The following is a 19282-nucleotide window of genomic DNA, read 5'->3' on the forward strand; positions in this document are numbered from 1 at the left end:
AGAAGATAATCAAGAGTATTTAAAGCTTCCCGTAGTACGCGGTTACCATAAAAGCTACTCTTTACGCGATCCGAGTGGTGTTCATACGACTTTAGTTTACCCTGAGATTCACATACCCACAGTGCCCTCTATCCGTGACCACCCATTTTGTATTGAAAGCATAGGGATAATAGCAGTCCATATACTATATGGTCTAAGGAGTAACCATGAAAACGCATTTTCTATAACTGTCACAAAATAAAAATGTTAGCGAGTTTGTTGTTTTTTGTTATCGATTTAAAAGAAGTATAATAAAAAATATCGTTCATTACACGTCCAGAAATGCTTTTTCCGTGCTTGCATGACTTCCCGTGTTCGGCTACGCCTCACACGGGAATTTGCCACGCGCGCACGGAAAAAGCCTGCTTTCCGGACTCCTAATGAGATATACCTACTATTCCGTGCGCTAGTCTGGAAAAGGCCAGATACCATTATTTCTAATACAGGTGTAAATAAGGTGATTTCAATTAAGTATAATAAAATAGTTATTTACATTATTAGTGCGGGAACAGTTATTTTGCCGAGGAGCGCGAAGTTTGACGGCGCGAGTGCGCAACGCGCACGTGCGCCGCATGTCGCGCGAATCAAGCAAACACTGTTCACGCACTAATAATGTATTCTATTTTTTGCACGGATTAGTTAAATCGAATTTATATAAATTCAAATCCTTTTCGCGAGATTTTTGCGACATTATAATTCTTTTGAAAAAAATCAAGCCCTCTACGCCGATAAGGTAGAAATCTAGAAATTTAAAATGTGAATTTAATGTTCAAAACTTCTGATTTAAGCTTATTTTTGCCCGTGTACTACAGGGAATGATGTAAAAAAGTGTATTTATATTTTCTTTTTTACTCTTCCATCATACTACTTTTTAGTTTATGATCCGCACTAAATAGATAATTTCGTTGAATTTTTAGGCACTAGTGCGCGAAAGTAGATAGTCAATTGTAAAATGGACGTTCCCGACGTTCGTGTTTTATTGGGAAAACGCGATTTAGAACGAAGGAGTGCACAAATTGTTTTTTAGAGTCCGTCATTTAATGTAATTCAGAATTTATCAATTGTAATTCAGAATTCGTTATTTTTCTCTAAAAATTAAATGAAGCAGTTAACAATGGAACGACTGCAATACTATTAAGGTTGGGACCTTACTCACCAATGTTAAACCCTAGCTTAACTTTAAAAATAAATATTTTGTCTATGTATAACATGTAAGTGTACCTATCTGGGCATTTTAAGATAACAGTACCTGTACTTGCAAGTAAGTTACTGATCTGAATTACAATCCATAGTTTCTGAATTACATTTTATCAGATTAATAAATCTATGATTCTATACACTCCCCAAAATTGAAATTACGGTTCTGAATTACACGCGATGGTTTCTGAATTACAATTAACCTTTTCAGAAATCCAATTGACTAATCTAAATTACAATTTACGTTTTCTGAAATCCAATTGACTAATCTGAATTACAATTTACACTTTCTGAAATTAACTTGACTAATCTGAATTACATGTGATGGTTTCTGAATTACACTTGAAAAAGGTGTAGTCTAAGGTTTCTGTGTTATGAGCATTCAAAGGGGTTGTGGACGTCAATACAGAAATGCAATTACTCATTTAAAAACTTATTACTTATCTTAAGAAGCTACCATAAGACACGCCTAGTGTGAGTGTGAAGACAATTTAATCAGCAGTTCATATACCGTCCTTAAGGGCAAAAGCCCGTATGAATTTGGTCCCCTAATTTTAGGAAGCAAAAAATTTCTAATTATTCTTATTCACAGGCGACCGATTGCGCACATGCCCGCGCCTAATACCTGCGTTTGCGCTCGCGCCGTTCGAGACCGTGAACGGTAAATCGTGGGTCGACATAGCCGCCACGCCAGTCCATCAAAAACATGGTAGTCATCCCAAAAATTAGAGATACAGATCTTTATTTTATGTCTAAGAATATGAGAGACAGACAGACCGATATGATCGAGATTTTGCGACAGGGTACGTAATTAAGCGGGTATCAGTAGTATTGCTATTTTGACGCGCTCCCGTTACATTTTTATAAATGTTTAACCTATTATATTTCTTAAACGGTTTGTCTGATTGAAAAAATGTTTTAGTAAAAAAACTACATTGTTTCATTGTACATATTTTGTCTCGTATATGTATACCTCTATCTCCAATAATAACGAAAATACCTCGCGACTGAAATTGTTATTACACTTCTCGTGCATATACAGCTTTAACAATTTACAGAGTGGTTGTTAAAGGCAACATTGACATTCTTTTTGTTCTGTGAGACGACAAATACAACGAGCTTTCGAATGGTGCACAAATTCTTGAAAAATAATCATAAATAACTTCAGGAATGAGAAGTTATCGTAAAATTTCCAATTTTTGGGAAGTGCGAAATTTTGTACAAATTATTTTTGTCTGGCTATTTGCAATCCCTGCGACCATCGCGCCCTCGTGATTCAGAATCGGCATCTAATTCTTCCCAAGATACATATTTTTCAAAATGTATATCTTCGAGTGCAGATGGCACTATTTTAGAAGCGTCTTTTTGATACCCAGATTCCTGACTGATGGCAAATCAAAGTCAATTTGAAGGTATCAGGGCGCATACATGCGTAAAGCGCAATCGGTCGCCCTGTGAAAAAATATTATTTGTAAAATTTCGGGGCAGTTAAGAATTCAGCCCCCCCCCCCTTCCCCCAAATCTTGAACTAGTATCTTGCATATTCTCACAAATCAACTATCATATAAATTTGCTTCTACCAAAGAAGAAATAAAATATAAAATACTCACTGCAATGGCGTTGGAGAGGGTGATTTGACATCATCTTGAATTTCTACTGGTTGCAAAGCTTCTTCTTCATTTTGCCGTTGATTCTCAACAATTCGTACATTGTCACACTCAACTTCTATCTGATCACTATCTTCGCACGGAATTTGGGCACTTTCAACATTTGGACTAGATCGATCTTCGTTACCGAAATTCGCGTTACCGTTATATTCTGCGGAAGCCGTCGCAACCGATTTTGAGTTAGTCATCGATTTCCTTGACGAGTCATCGCTTTCGGTAGAAATATCTTCAAACATTGGTGGTTGCGTAAAGAAATTGTTATCACTCTTTTCCAAAAAGATTTTCGAGTTTGAATTGTCAGTGTTTGAAAACGTCACATCACTGTAGAAAGTATCACAAACGGGGGTATTCGAGTGAGTAAGATTTAGTGGTGTTGCAGTTGTGTGGTCTAAAAGCGTACCAGCGATGGGTATCTGTTTTTGTTCCATCCATTCAAGTTCGTCGACTGGTTTTAAGCCGAAGTTATTGAAGAATTTCGCAGGCTTTACGGATTTTCTGCAGAGATCGGATACATCTGAACTGCTCTTCAGTAAACTACAGCATTCCAAAAATAACTCCTCGTCCCTATTTAGCACTTTGCGAGATTTCTGTTCTTCAATTGGAAAATGACTAGAATTGCTATCATCGGAAATTTGTTCGTAGTGAGCTGATGGAATCACGACATCGTCAGTCGTGGGCTTGATTAATTTAGCGATAATATTTGTGTTGTGAGTAAACGTAATTTCGTTCGAGTCTTCGGGTTTATGATCACTGAGAATACTAAACGTCGAGGAGTTACTTTCGCAGGAATATTCCGGTAAATCGGACGAGACGAATTCGGCCGACTTCCTATTATCTTCAATCATATTTTCTAGTAAGGATATCTGCTTTTCTACAATTACGTCAGCGGCAGTGTTCGAAATCTTTGCATCTTCAAAATCATCTTCGATGGTAGGCAAAGACGTAGTATCGACAGTTTGCAATTTATCACAGTCAAAACTCTTACGTTCCCCTAAACTTTTGCAACGCTTTATTTCGGGATCCGATTGCAACACTAAATTTGAGAAATTTCTATGCTCAACGTATTCAGTGTCGACTGGTTTGCTTAGAACATCATTTATTATATCGACCAACTTTAGTGTTTCGGGAGGCGACCCCAAATCAAAAGTGGCAGATACTTCACTCTGTGGATAAGCATCGCATGTTACCGATCCAATATTTTCGTAACTCATTTGCTCCTCGTTCATCACATTATATTCTTCTATCACTATCGGCTCATCAAGTTTTTTCGAATTCGTTGCCATCTCCAAGGCTTCTAGTTCTGAAAGTTTCGCAATGTGTGTTAGTGTACGTTTGTGTTTGAGTAAATTCTCGCTTCTCCGAAATGTTTTATTACAAATATCACAATATGCATTCTCCACCTCGCTTGGTTTGCTCATCACCTTCACTTTGGTTTTCCGCACGACTTTCTTTTTTCGCTTTGATTTAGCTGTGCCGGGTTTGGGGATTTTTTCTTGAACATTATCCAACAGTGGGGTCTCGGCGGTTACAACCGTCTCTTGTGCTTCGTTTGCCAACTTCTCAGAAGCTGAAGTATCTGTGCAATCGGGCGGTGCTTCATTGGATTCAATTTCATTATTCGAATCCTTGAAAAGTTCCATTGCTTGGTGAAGATCAACATTTTCTGCACTATCTTTCGGTTCTTCATTCTCCACTTGTTCGGATACAGCCACCTCTTCATTCGCAATTGGGGAAGGATCTGTGTTTACCAAATTCATAACTTCACCGTGATCTGATGTGCAGGTTTCTTCAATTTGTTGCACGTCATATTTTTTTATCAATTGCGCTAGTGGGACCTCATCTTCCGAATCAACAAGTTCATTGGTAGCTACCGCGTTGATAACGTCAATGATATGACTGTCTACAATCGAAGTCGGAGATTCTACTTGTGTCGGGAGCGTCAATTGAATGACCCTCTCATACTTCCGCCTTGTCTTCTTCGTCTTTGGGACTTTGTGTAAGTGATCACTGAAAGTATTCTCCTTTTCGCTGTTTGAAAATTTATCGCTATCGCTGCACACCTGCTCCTTTTCCAAATTTAACTGATTCTCTATGCAACAATTCCTGTTGAATTCCGGATTATTTTCTTGCAATTTATCATTGACAATTTCAGGAATAGTCTTCAACTCTTTCTTCCGAGTTTTTCGTCTCTTATGTTTAACTTTTGCTGGTTTATCAGGTATACAATAGAAATCTTCATAGGTGACCGATTCTGTTAGTACCGAGCGTTGAGTCTCCACGACTTTATTCTCAATGGAAATATTCAACATCACTTGATCGATTAATGGGGCAGGTTCTTTATGTTCTTCACTTTGTTGCACAGTTACTGGAGCATTGTTGGACTCGACTTGCACGCCTCCCGTTGCGTTGTTCAATATTGAGTGAATGGTTTTACTACAGAAATTCTCCAGGGCGTTGCTACCATTAGAGTCAAAGTTTTTGTCATGTAATTTGTTGGTTAACATAGCGATGCAATCGTTCAAACCCCTTAGTTTCTTAATTCGTTTGGGTGGTTGCGGTGCAGGTGTGGCTTCGACAATCTTAGTTTCAAATGGAGCTATAATGGGTACTGGTAAATTATCTTCTGTTGGCATTTTATCATTTTCTAGGTTGGACGGTTCTAACTTATTTTCATCCAAATTAGGTTCAACCTCTGAAGTAGATAGTTGCAAAGTATTATCACTACTTTGCGCTGGTGGATTAATGTTGGTTACAGTAACCACTAAATTTGAAGATATATCACATTCCTTGCTGTCGATATCACTCTTAGAGAAGGATTTACTTTGCGAGCATCCATCAACTTGAATAATTTCAGTCACGCTCTTTTTAACAAAATTCCTCTTTGTCTTTTTCTTAATTTTGGGTCGAAATTTTTGAGAGGAAACTGTTGGTAAAATTTTCGCGCTTCGATAGCGTAATTTTCGAATGTTACTCATATCGCTAAAGTTTTTTTTGCCTTTAATTTCGGAAACTTTTTTCCTTACAACTTTCGATTGTACCTTATTTTTCTGTTTCTTTCTCCTAAGCGATTTTCCACCGTCTTGTTCTACTTCTACTTGTACATTTAATTTATCATTCACTGGTACAGTATCTTTAATTGGACTACCGTCGGCATTTTGTGGAATGTTACTTTCAACTTGATCTTCCGATGTACCATCATCACTACTTCCTGTTTCTGATGATCCCTGATCATTTCGAGTGAGAGTTTTAATCAATTCGTCCGATAGTTTACAGGTAGAGACAATGGGATTCTTGGTTAGAAACCTCTTCTGTATACTTTTGTTTGTTCTCAAAGAGCACCTTTGAATAATGTGATTTTCGTTCTTTTTTCTTTTAAACTTTGGTAATAGTAAATTGTTTTCTAATAAAATCGAACTGTTTGAACGCAACAGTCTTCTTGTTCTGTTTATGTTCGAATTCTTTTTCACATTCTTGACCACGGTCTTCACTTCTTTTTGTATTGGTTGGGAGTTTGCATTAACTAACTTCTTAGTTAATACGGTCCTTGGAAATCCATCTTTAAGAGAAATTACTTTTCTTGTCGTTCTTTTTGCTGGTAAATTCGCTAGCATACGCTGTATGGTATCAGCTGAAAAAAAAGATTTATTTAAAAATGTCTTATTTATTAAGATATTACCATCACTAGGTTTTTGACGAGGGCCGGTGAACTTTTTAATTGTCTTTTTTCTTTTCTCCCTTGTATGATTTCGGAATGCATGAAGTAACCGCAATAAACCTGAAACAAAGAAAAGTTTTCATGTTCCTGATCGTACAACAGGCAGTATTTACAAAAATTTTTCAAATCACAATATGTGCGTGTGTTTGGCACCACTGAGGGCACAACGCAGACTACATGACATAAAAAAACATACGTAGAAAAACCCTGTTGCATGGCTGAGATATCTAAAAATAATTCCTTATGCAACTAAAACAACATTACATTTAACACAAGTATCATGATAAAAGATGTCAGTTATACATACAGGTACTCCTATATTGGTCACAAAAAGAACAAACTTCTAATGCAAGGTCTTTTAAGGAAAAGAAATAATTTCTATCAAGATCAGTTATACATTATCATCCTGAAAACAGAGTGTCAGACAAGTGCACTTACACAAGGAAAATAGGACGTCTGAACGCCACATACCTATCTATTGGTGGGGTCAGAACTTTAAATGGGGATGATGTGTCGGAAGAGAGTTCCCACAATAGAGTGAACTCGTATCAAAAACGTATTGGTCCAGCCAGGTCTACTATGGTTATGAACAATTTTACAAAGAATTTTACTAAGACATTACGAAAATTGTGTATAGTTTGAATGTGTCGCCGTTTAGACCTAAAGAACCCCCCTCGGAATCCCCGGACCTAATTTAATAAGATGGCAACCAAATTTAACGCCAGTTTCAAAATTTCGTTTTGCGCATGCGCAGTGCCACCTTTGTTTATTTATGGAGGGATTTAAATAAAATTTGATCCATAGCCACTTGGAATAATAGCAAATGTAGCGCCATTTTCCAAATTTGGTTTTGTGTAGGATGTGCAGTGCCAACTTTCTTATTTATGAAAGAAATTTTCGTAGGGGTGTTTAAAAAATGCGCTTTACCTGCACAAGGGCTGTGCACAATTTGTACTGTTTTTTTTTAGGTTTGCGTAGATTTTAAGAAAAATTCAGCTAAACTACCCCCAAAAAAAATCAAACACTAACATGTATACACGTCTGGTCGTCAATGGGTATGGCACTCTTACGAATTCTGGTTTTCTTATGTACTTTTTTGTATTCTCTAATATTCGTATAGTATGAGAATATCTTGGATTCAAAGAGATTAAAGATTACCAGATATTAGGGAATACACCAACAGCACTATTTATATACCAGAGAATTTCACGAGACATTAAAAATAGAATTTCATGGAGGATTATAGCTAGGTAAGTAGTGAGGGTAATAACTTCAGGCTCGACTTCACGTTATCAAATTTTATCTCATATCTCCTATTTCTTTGTGGACAAAGATAAACTACTATGCGATCAAAAATGAGTTGCTGTCGAGTCGCCTTTGGAATGTTTATTTAGATGGGAAATCGTAATTAAACCTCTCGCCAGAAAAGATTGCCGGTCACAGAACACTTGATCCTGGTCTACAATCTATGTTTTTCTAAAGATGTGAGCGACTTCCGGGATAGTATCATGTCAATGTTGAACAAAAAGACTTTTCGTTCCACATTGGCACTATCCTATTCCGGAAGTCGCTCGTATCTTAAGAAAAACGTAGATTGCAGATCAACTCAAGGAGTGCTGTGACCGGCAATCTTTCCTGGCGAGAGTTATATAACTTGAACTTCCAAAGGCGACTCGACAGCAATTCATTTTTGATCGCCCGTTACAAGTCTTATCAGAGATGCGATTTTATTTTATAAGAGAAATAGACAGTCATAAATGTGGATTTTAAAATTTTTTAAACCATTTTGTACATTTTCAGGACTGATCGAGACAGCACCTAATTTTTAAACCATTGTTTACTGTTGGGAGATGCGTCTCTTCGCAGACTACAATGCTAACTTTTTTCTAAACGGTAAGTATAAGTAATTTCTTCGGAAAGAAACCTTAGCTTAAGGACGGCATACTATTCATGAGAACCAATAGAGGTCGCCACTGACAAATTGCATTGTAAAATTATATCAAAATTTGAGAATGACTCCTGGGCTTATACAATCATTTTTTAGCTTGGTTTTTGAAAATATAAATTCTACATACATTACTCTAGAGCGACTGTATAAAGGTTTTACTAAAAAGACAGTAATTACTACAATATTCCTAAAATAAGAGGGTACGTTTTATATTTTATTTTAAGCAATTGTTAAATTTTAAAGTACAGTCGCTGTAAAACTGCTCCTCCTCTTTCAATATTGAAAGTTTTGTCATTTACAACCCAATATTGCGGCCAGGAGTCATTTTCAAAGATTTCATTTTTTCATTTTGTTTCATTTTTTTACATCAATCACAATGGCGGCAAGCAGCAGTAGTGCCGCTATTTATTTCTAGATGTCGCTAAGGTACAACTTAACTTGGCGCGCGTCTGGTTCAATTTTTCAATTCGTATGCCGTTCTTAACGTTCTTAAGGACGGCATACGAATTGAAAAATTAAATCATTTATGAAATGAGGCAACCATGATTCAGCTATTAAATATCAGAGGTCGCAGCATGTTTTAAAATCGAAATATCGTGAAGCATTATTTTTGTAGTACATAAATTGTGCTGCCACATCGTGTCGAGTAGGTGGTACTATCTACTTACACAATTGGTTTGTGTATACTCTAAATTAAGTTACTTTTATATGTTGGCTTCCGTGACCTTGTTCACATTCCATTGCTTATTTTAACGAGATAAAAAACAGGTGGTTGACATAGATTAAATTACATTTAAAGGTACACGCAAAAAACGATTATGCACTATTACCAGAGTTATTGAGTTATTATTCTTATAATAATGCTTTGACGTGGTGAATTTAAAAGGATACATAGGGGAATTTGCTTTATTTAAAAAAAAACGGTTTGTTTTTGTTTATTTTGTCATTCCCACAATTATTGTAATAATTATTTTCACTAAACTTCATACTATGCGATCAAAAAAGAGTTGTCGAGTAACCTTTGGAATTTTTGGTTACCCGGAGAGTCCGCGACTCGATTGGCAATCCTTTTTTGATCGCTCGTTATATGACAAGCCGGAGAAATCCTACTGTGGGGTTATAGGGGGCGTAGAGTCCATATCTGCGGATCTGCCCTCGAAATTGGCAGAGGATGCCTAGGGGCGGCGCTACGAGGGTGCAGTGACGTAAAAAATTAACCGTGCCGAAAAAATAGTTACTCGGGGCAATTAATATTTTTTACTGAAAATTCACCCCCGCCCCCCATGATCTCTACCCCTGAGAATTTCGAGAGTAGATCCATTCAATGGTAGATCTGGTCAGTGGTCTCTCTGCACCATAGACCCCCCCCCCCCATAATTTTTATGTAATAAATAATAAATGCATTTTTGCACCCCTGTGATTTTTTAGGAAATGCACGTCGTAGGATAGACATAGGATAAGGGCAGTGTTACACAATCGTGTAAAATTTTACCGTAGGGTCGCCCACGCACATTCAAATCACAAATGTCATTTTATCTTAGTAAAGGAGAAAGAAATGTTGGTCACGTTTATGTACTCAACCATTCATTGTACTTAATGACATCATAATCGGATGAAGCAGTTCCTTATATTTTTTACCGACGCGCGCCAAGTTTAAGTTGTACCTTAGCGACATCTAGAAATAAATAGCTGCACTACTGCTGCTTGCCGTCATTGCGGTTGATGTAACTTTTTAAAAATGAAATCTTTGAGAATGACTCCTGGTCGCAATATTAGATTTGAAATGACAAAACTTAATATTGAAAGAAGAGGAGCAGTTTTAACAGCGACTGTACTTTAAAATTCAACAATTGCTTAAAATAAAAAATAAAATGTGTCGTCTTATTTTAGCAATATTGTAGTAATTACTGTCTTTCTAGTAAAACCTTTATACAGTCGCTCTAGAGTAATGTATGTAGAATTTATATTTTCAAAAACCACCCTAATAATTGATTGTATAAGCCCAGGAGTCATTCTCAAAGTTCGATATAATTTTACAATGCAATTTGTCAGTGGCGACCTCTATTGATTCTCATGAATAGTATGCCGTCCTTAAGAAACCGTAAGACTAAACTGAGTAGTTTTTAATGACTTATCTCAAAATTTTTGGAAACTCTTTCAGTTAATAAAATGCCGCTTATAAAGCAAAACAGATCCGTTGTTTTCAGAAACGGGTTTACTTAATATTATAAGTGTTCGGAATTTTGAAAATGCAAAAACTTACCTACTTTTTATAAATAGAAACCCCCAAGCGGTAAATCACTTCAAAAAAACATTCTAACAATTTTTTAAAAAATTCCGAGGAACATTCCAACAAATTCCACAGAGATTTTCTCCTCGGGATAAACCACTTCAAATTTTGTGTACATTAAAATTCTATTGTATAAAATAATAATTGTGTGTGCATGTGCATTTAAAAAAAATTGTAGAGAATTCTAAAAATTCTAGAAAAATCCTAAAAAAATTCGAAAATTTTACAAAATACGAGTGATGGTCATCAACATTCTGCAGTGATTTTCCTCGTAAACCCCCTTTTTTCTTCAACAATGAAATAAATGTACATGGAATCTACCTGGAAAAATGAGAGTAGTTTCTGAACACATTCCTACATCCAAAAATGACGGTTTTTGCTTCGGTTTTTTTTTGCAGAAAGTCGAGCGGATCAAATATTATGAAACGGCACATTTTTAATTATTATCATTTGGGTTTTATTTTTAAAAAATATCACGAAATGATTTAATTTGAATGCGATCGCGATCGCTTCTGTTGAAAGAACCAATAAGATGCGTAACGGTAAGAGACCGGCACAGTGTTTATTATACATATGTCTATGATTACATCTCGTATTAAAATCTAGCACTAGATGTGTTTTTGTATGTTATACATCCCATGAATGATGAACCCTCGGATGAACCACATCTCTTTCAGGGCAGTAAACATAAATTCGGCAGTAGGTGTGCAGATATATATAAAGATAGCGGCACACCCCTCGACAAGACATTACTATCACTATATTACCCTGAGATTACGGGCATTACTTTGCAGTTATCTGAAATAGTTATTTATAGAAATCAGGTAACCCGCAATGCAGCATATTTGTTGTATCAAGTCTCGTTTGTTTATTAACCTCGTTATTAAAAAACAACGCGAAATACGAGTCGCGCTATTTATATGAATTACTTATTTAAGCCCCTTGTAAGACCACACGTAAGATCGGCTCTTTTTGCATGTGGTAATTATAATTATCCCCAATCGGGGAAGTCCGAGGGGAAGTCCTTTTAGGAGGATCTAGTAAACACAGGAAATATATTTGTTTACTTTTTTTATCCAAGTAATTAAAGAACAATGAACCGTTGCCGTTGTTCCATTTGGCTTTACGCAGAATTGTTGTCTGCAGCTACGCAAGGTCGCACACAAGGACAAGTAGTACGTAACACGTAAAAAACAAGAGCCTTCCTTCATCTTATTTATTGTCTGTGTAGTGTGTAGTGGGTATGTTGGCAAGGTGTGTATTGTATTGCGTGAACTTTGCAATAGAATCCAATTCACAATTTTATTTTGTTTTCTCTCATTTCGCCTATTGGTGAAATGAGCACGAGTAGATTTCGGTCGTTTTCGTCATATTTATAAATCGGAGTTTTTATGTACCTACGATGTACCTACATACATTGCATTACTCGATTATCAGTTGTAGAGTTGAAGATCTCGATAGGTATAGAAAATATTCCCCCCACAACCCTTGTGACTGTTGAAATAAAGGGCCCCACAGACTTCCCACTTGTTCGTCGAATTCGACGACACTGAAAATGTACGACAGATTATGTCCACACACCTCGTGTCTGTTCGATCGGAAGGCAAAAAGTCGAACCAAAATACAGTCCGTTGAAATTTTACACGACGTACTTTACAGACACACTTCCGATTTCTTTGTCAGATCGTGTCAACTGATTTACACGTCGTGCAAAGTCTGTGGTGCCCTTAACACAAAAAGGCAGAAGCACACAAATACCGCAATAAAACAAATGAACAGCAAAGCTGTCAGTAGCGAACAGTTTGCTGCCACTGACTGCTTTGCTGAGGAAATGTGTTCGTTTTACTGTTTTATTGTGGCTCGTTATAAAAACGGCTCCGTTAACTTAGCACCGCCATTTCAAATTTCTGACTAAAGATAGATTGCGCTAGAATCTCTATAGCTAGCGCTAGCTAGCGCCACTTTGAGTTCAGCTAGCGCCATTATAGATTTTGCAGAAAAGCCCTTGACTTTCGGGGGGTGCTATGTTAACGCTAGCACCACCATTGCGTACGATCATTTCCAAAAGCAAGCGCTATGTTCGTCAGACCTAGCGCCAGCTAGCGCCATAAATTTTAGAGCTAGCGCCATCCCCCAATAGAGTGGGGGGCAATTTTTCCTAGCACCACCATTTTGTGTTTTCGGGTAAAATTTTCACGTTTGGTGCTCTGCTCACCTAGCGCCGGCTAGCGCCACTAATTTTAGGGCTAGTTTTATAATTTTGCGGTGTCTGTCCGTCTGTCCGTTAGCACGATGTCTCGATAACGAATTGACCGATTACGATGAAATGGATGGATTGGATCTTTATCAAATTTGTAGATCGGAGTTAGTGAATTGGCAATATAGCCCAAAAAATAAGGAAGGTCCTTTTGACGTCTCTGTGAGTTATGAACCGAATTGTATGAAATTCAATATGCGTATAGCTTTAGCCATATAAAACGCAATTCCAAAAGTTGAGCCTAATCGATCAACATTCGCATCTCGACCATTTACAAACCGGATAGAAAACTTTTTTATTTATGGAAGCATTTAAAAGAAATTTAGTACATAGCCACTTGGAATAAAAGCAAATTTAACGCCAGTTTCATAATTTGGTTTTGTGCATGATGTGCGGTGCCAATTTTCTTATTTATGGAAGCAATTAAATGAAATTTCATACATATACACTTTAAATAAAAGCAAAACTAACACCAAGTTCAAAATTTGGTTTTGCACATGCTGTAGCCATACCCAGGAGCTCGTTTTCTATTTATTTACACGTCGATGCGAAAAGGGCACTGTGAATGTTGATAGATTACGGTCAACTTTTGGAATTGCGTGTTATATAGCTAAAGCTATACGAATATTGAATTTCATGCAATTTGGTTCAAAAGATGTCAAAAGGGCCTTCCTTATTTTTTGGGATACATTACCAATTCACGAACTTCGATCTACAAATTTGATAAAGAATCCATCTACTAAATTTTGTCGTAAACGGTCCATTCGTTATCGAGATATCGTGCTAACGGACAGACGGACAGACACCGCATCTGGGATGGTCAAACTCTTTACCATTTTTAAACCCGAATTTGCAAATCTGTCCCTCTTAGGGTCGGAAATAATAGACAAATTATTTTAATTTGAAATCCTTTACTTTTTGGATTGATCGTTCTGTTTAAAGTAAAAAGTTCCAATAAAAATACTAAAATTTGTATGTAAAGAAGCAAGATTGTAAATATGAACAATCCCTTAATTTCAAAGTAAACAGACGGTGAGGTATGCAGGTACAGGATGTAAATCGAAAAGTGGAACATAGGCGTTTAACATGGGAAATTACTTTTTCTTTGCGCAAACGTTTCCTAATTATTTTACGCAAAAATACTTCAAATAAAAGTTATAGAGATATAAATTCTGCATCTAAATCATGTGAAACGATTATTCTACCTCTTCTTGTACGCGAAAAAATTAATTTTAAAGATTCTGTTTTCACGAGTTTTTAGTATCCATGGACTATGATAAAAGAAAAACATAGTCCATCCATGGCTACTTAGACTTATAGAGATAACTTTTATTTGAAGTAAAATAATTAGGAAATGTTTGCGCAAAGAAAAAGTAATTTCCCATGTTAAACGCTTATGTTCCACTTTTCGATTTACACCCTGTACCTGCATACCTCACCGTCTGTTTACTTTGAAATTAAGGGATTGTTCATATTTACAATCTTGCTACTTTACATACAAATTTTAGTATTTTTATTGGAACTTTTTTACTTTAAACAGAACGATCAATCCAAAAAGTAAAGGACTTCAAATTAAAATAATTTGATTATTATTTCCGACCCTAAGAGGGACAGATTTGCACATTGGGGTTTAAAAAAGGTAAAGAGTTTGACCATCCCAGATGCGGTGTCTGTCCGTTAGCACAATAGTTCGATAACGAATGGACCGATTACGATGAAATGTTGTAGATGGATTCTTTATCAAATTTGTAGATCGAAGTTCGTGAATTGGTAATGTATCCCAAAAAATAAGGAAGGCCCTTTTGACATCTGCGTGAGTTTTGAACCGAATTGCATGAAATTCAATATTCGTATAGCTTTAGCTATATAACACGCAATTCCAAAAGTTGAGCCTAATCTATCAACATTCACAGTACCCTTTTCGCATCGACGTGTAAATAAATAGAAAACGAGCTCCTGGGTATGGCTACAGCATGTGCAAAACCAAATTTTGAAACTGGCGTTAAATTTGCTTTTATTCCAAGTGGCTATGTACTAAATTTCTTTTAAATGCTTCCATAAATAAAAAAGTTTTCAATCTGGTTTGTAAATGGTCGAGATGCGAATGTTGATCGATTAGGCTCAACTTTTGGAATTGCGTTTTATATGGCTAAAGCTATACGCATATTGAATTTCATACAATTGGGTTCATAACTCACAGAGATGTCAAAAGGGCCTTCCTTATTTTTTGGGCTGTATTGCCAATTCACGAACTCCGATCTACAAATTTGATAAAGAATCCATCTACAAAATTTCATCGTAATCGGTCAATTCGTTATCGAGATATCGTGCCAACGGACAGACACCGCAAAATCATAAGCTCCCTACGAGGCTCCCTAGGAGCTCGTGAACTAGCTGTAAAATTAGTGGCGCTAGGTCAGCAGAGCTCCAAACGTAAAAATTTTACCCGAAAAAACAAAATGGTGGTGCTAGGAAAAATTGCCCCCCACCCTATGGGGGGGGGGGCGCTAGCCCTAAAATTTGTGGCGCTAGCTGGCGCTAGGTATGACGAACACAGCGCTTGCTTTTGGAAATGATCGGACGCAATGGTGGTGCTAGCGTTAATATAGCACCCCCCGAAAGTCAACGACTTTTTTGCAAAATCTATAATGGCGCTAGCTGAACTCAAACTGGCGCTAGGTCAGAAGAACACAAAACGTCAAAATTTTACATGAAAAGACAAAATGGTGGTGCTAAGAAAAATTGCTCTCCTCACTATTGGGGGGTGGCGCTAGCTCTACAATTTGTGGCGCTAGCTGGCGCTAGGTCTGACGAACACAGCGCTTGCTTTTGGAAGTGATCGGACGCAATGGTGGTGCTAGCGTTAACATAGCACCCCCCGAAACAAGGGCTTTTCTGCAAAATCTATAATGGCGCTAGCTGAACTCAAAGTGGCGCAATCTATCTTTAGTCAGAAATTTGAAATGGTGGTGCTAAGTTAACGGAGCCTATAAAAACTATATCCAACATACCGCGCCTCTTCTTTCTAGTTTTTGATCCGTATGGACGGTATTTGTACTTCTTTCTTTCTAACATCCACGCCAAGTCACCACCACACTCCAACATGTGTCTATGTAAATCTCCTAAACAATTGAACCGTTTATTGCACTTACTACACACCCTAGCGTCACTCCTTCTCCAAATATCGTTCACTAATTTATCTTCAATTGCACCGATTTTCCCCAAACCCGGAATACTTAAATGTCTATACAATTCACCCTGATTCCCGACAAATTCGTAATGCTGGCACCACACGTTTACGTGAAACAAATTTTTATGGTCCACTAGTAATTTTGCGTTGGGCAATTTCAGTCCGCACGCCGCACACACATATATCCTCGTGCGCGCCCACTCCCCGGTCAATTCGGTCATTGCAGTCTCGCCATCTTCCACACGCTGAGGCACGTACGAAATCCGTTGCAAGTTGAACACGTTCAGCATTTCTTCAGCCTGAAGCTTATTTTCCGGTATAATTGCTTGATTACGAACACTATCACTTAACGGCAAATCAGTCGAGGACGTATCCTTTGGAAATAAATTATTTAGCAGATCGTTCAGAATTATGGTAACATCCAGGTAGCTTTCCACATTCTTTTCGGCAGGAACGGAATTTAGTTTCTCCAACGCAACCGTTCGCATAGCTTCCTCCCTTAGATCTTCAAGCGGCCCGCGCTTGTCTAAAATCCCGTTCAGTTCCTCCAACTGCACTTTCGTCTTGTACTCGTCGCTCTTCTTGTATTCCACCATTTCCTTGTCGGTTTTTTGATCGCTCAAAATCTTCTGTTGCCTGTTCTTCATCACTAACTGCGTCCACATATCAAGCTTTGACAGGTCCTTGTTGCCCTTCCTCTCCGAAATGACCGCTTGGTACTTTCTGCGCGTGAAGTACTTGAATGGAAGAATTTCGTCGGCGGACGCGCTCCCTTTCTTTTTCGATTTCGAATCAAATTGCGACTCCAGATCGTCAATGATATTCGCTTCGATTAGCACGACGGGGGTGGAGGTCATGGCGTACCCGCAATTGCTGTTTCCCTCCTCCGGCGGCGAGTCCTCCCTCTTCTGAAAGCTCGAAATGCGATTTTCCGATTCGACACTTTTGAATACCTTCCCATCGACGAAGTTCAGCAGATTCTCTTGGATATTGCATTTGACCCGATTAAAAAACGCCTTATCGAAAACGTCGTCAAAAGTTAATGAACTTATCCGTAAGTTATCTATCGAATGGTCCGTTATCTTTTTTACTCGATAGGATATGTCGTAAGGGGAACAGCTATTTGGGTACGTAATGTATTTGGTAGTGAGGTTCGATTGAGGTTTTTGCGTTGGCGGCGCGATTCTTTTCTTGCTGTTTTTCGCATTTTCTAGTATTTTACTGCGTTGCCTAGTGATTCGTAGGCAGTGCTTCATTCCCATTTTCGTGCTAATTACCGATAGCTTTTTATTTCGCAGTTCTTTTACTAATTTCGTTTTAGATTTAATTTTACTATTATTCGTTTTTTGAGAGTCTTCTAATGAGTCAGGTAACTGTGAGTTGGAGTTGCCGTTTTTGTTATAACTAAGATATTTAGACTGGCACTTTCTTCTGGTTTTTACTGTATCACTATTTAAATAATTTAAGGAATTTTGATTATTTGCTTTAATGTTTCTTTTATTTTCTGTTTTTGTTTTGGCTAGTGGTGGTTCTACCTTTTCAGATGGTGTTTTCGTTGTATCTTCGTGCGTACCCGTTTTGAGTTCAGAGGTAATCACCGGTTCCGTTGAAACTCTTAGTGGGGAAACGGTGCTATGCATCAAGGTGTTGTGGGATTCAATCGCGTGGAAGGTGGGAAATCTAATTTCGCATTCTAAACAACCGAAGTATTTTTCCGAATGTTCCGTAACGAAATGCGCGAATAGTTGTTTCAGTTCGAATTTTTCGGTATTTAAGTCGCAAAACCAACATTTAATTAAAGATCTTCGCACATTCGGCAAATTTCGAAATTTACTTAATTTTAAGGAATGGAATCGATTCATGTGCTTCTGTTTCATTGCGGGGATGATGAAGGTGCGATCGCAATAGAGGCACATTTCCTTATTTTTCATCACCTCTTTCGATTTTTCGCCAACAGTGACGGCCGTTTTAGCTGCAATTAATGAACTACAAACTTTTAATACATCGGGAATTCTATCTAATGGCACACTACAGCAAATGCTCGGTTTCCCTTCGACCTTAAAATTCCTCAAACATCTCATTTTTACAATTTGTTCGGCGACTTTTTTATTCTTCTGTTGTATTTCTATTTTGCCACGCATTTCCTTTGTTCCTTCGACATTCGTATCACGCACGCGGACAAATTCTGCCGACATATTGCACTTAAATTCTGTTTTGGTTGCAGTCGGTTCGATAGCTTGCGAGACTGGTAAGCTATCAGCTGTTTGCGTTGTGAAGTCATTTTCACACAGACTTCCGCTTACCGCGTGAATCGAAACGACCGATTGTGGAGTTTCTACGATATGATTTAGCTGCGTAAAGCCGTCTTTCTCATTTCGATCCACGTCTGAGTCGAAGGACCCGCTATTCACCATTGCGAGCACCAGGGGATCCCCTGAAACAAGTAACTTGTATTATTCTCCGATATTGACTCAACTGGGAATACATATTAAAAACACACTAGAAAACACATGGATAAAAACATTTACAACAAAAGTTACCACACGTTTCTTCATTTCAATTAATATTTCAAAGCATACAATTCGATGTGGTTCCTCAAGACAAAAAATAAATCTTCATCTATTATCGAAAGAAATAGGTAGCAGTTAAGTATGTTTATATTTCTATTAGAAAAGCCTCGAATATTAGCATAAAAAGTTAATTTTTTAAACTGCAGATTTCAGATTACGACGGAAATTGTCACGTCGCGACGGTAGCGTCGGCTATCTACTATTATCGCGACTATTAACCTTTGCAACCTCAAGTTGAATGCATACGGTTTATTAAGCAGACGTTCTGCTTTTTAAAGGATACGGAGGGCAGTTCGGAGACTATAGGGACGATGCAGAACGAGATTTTTAAAGTTTTACTGCCCGTTCAGTAGAATCAAAATCGAAATATCCACTCGTCACTAATTGAGAAGTTCGCATGCCTTTTTTT

At 37.6% G+C, this 19282-nt stretch overlaps 1 protein-coding gene across 1 annotated transcript in view; it reads right to left on the minus strand.

Annotated features, from left to right (window-relative positions):
- LOC116173642 overlaps nucleotides 1-19282 on the minus strand; it is a 40847-nt gene that overhangs the window by 5765 nt on the left and 15800 nt on the right. Inside the window, exons 2-4 of the mRNA XM_031491264.1 lie at nucleotides 16125-18737; nucleotides 6580-6678; nucleotides 2847-6531 (exon numbers count right to left, since the gene is read on the minus strand). Of these exons, the coding sequence (XP_031347124.1) occupies nucleotides 2847-6531; nucleotides 6580-6678; nucleotides 16125-18717 (6377 nt within the window). The 5' untranslated portion in view covers nucleotides 18718-18737. The remainder of the gene's footprint in view (nucleotides 1-2846; nucleotides 6532-6579; nucleotides 6679-16124; nucleotides 18738-19282) is intronic.

The sequence above is a fragment of the Photinus pyralis genome, unplaced genomic scaffold (assembly GCF_008802855.1).
Source record: "Photinus pyralis isolate 1611_PpyrPB1 unplaced genomic scaffold, Ppyr1.3 Ppyr1.4_LG6, whole genome shotgun sequence".
Classification (NCBI taxonomy): Eukaryota; Metazoa; Arthropoda; class Insecta; order Coleoptera; family Lampyridae; genus Photinus; species Photinus pyralis.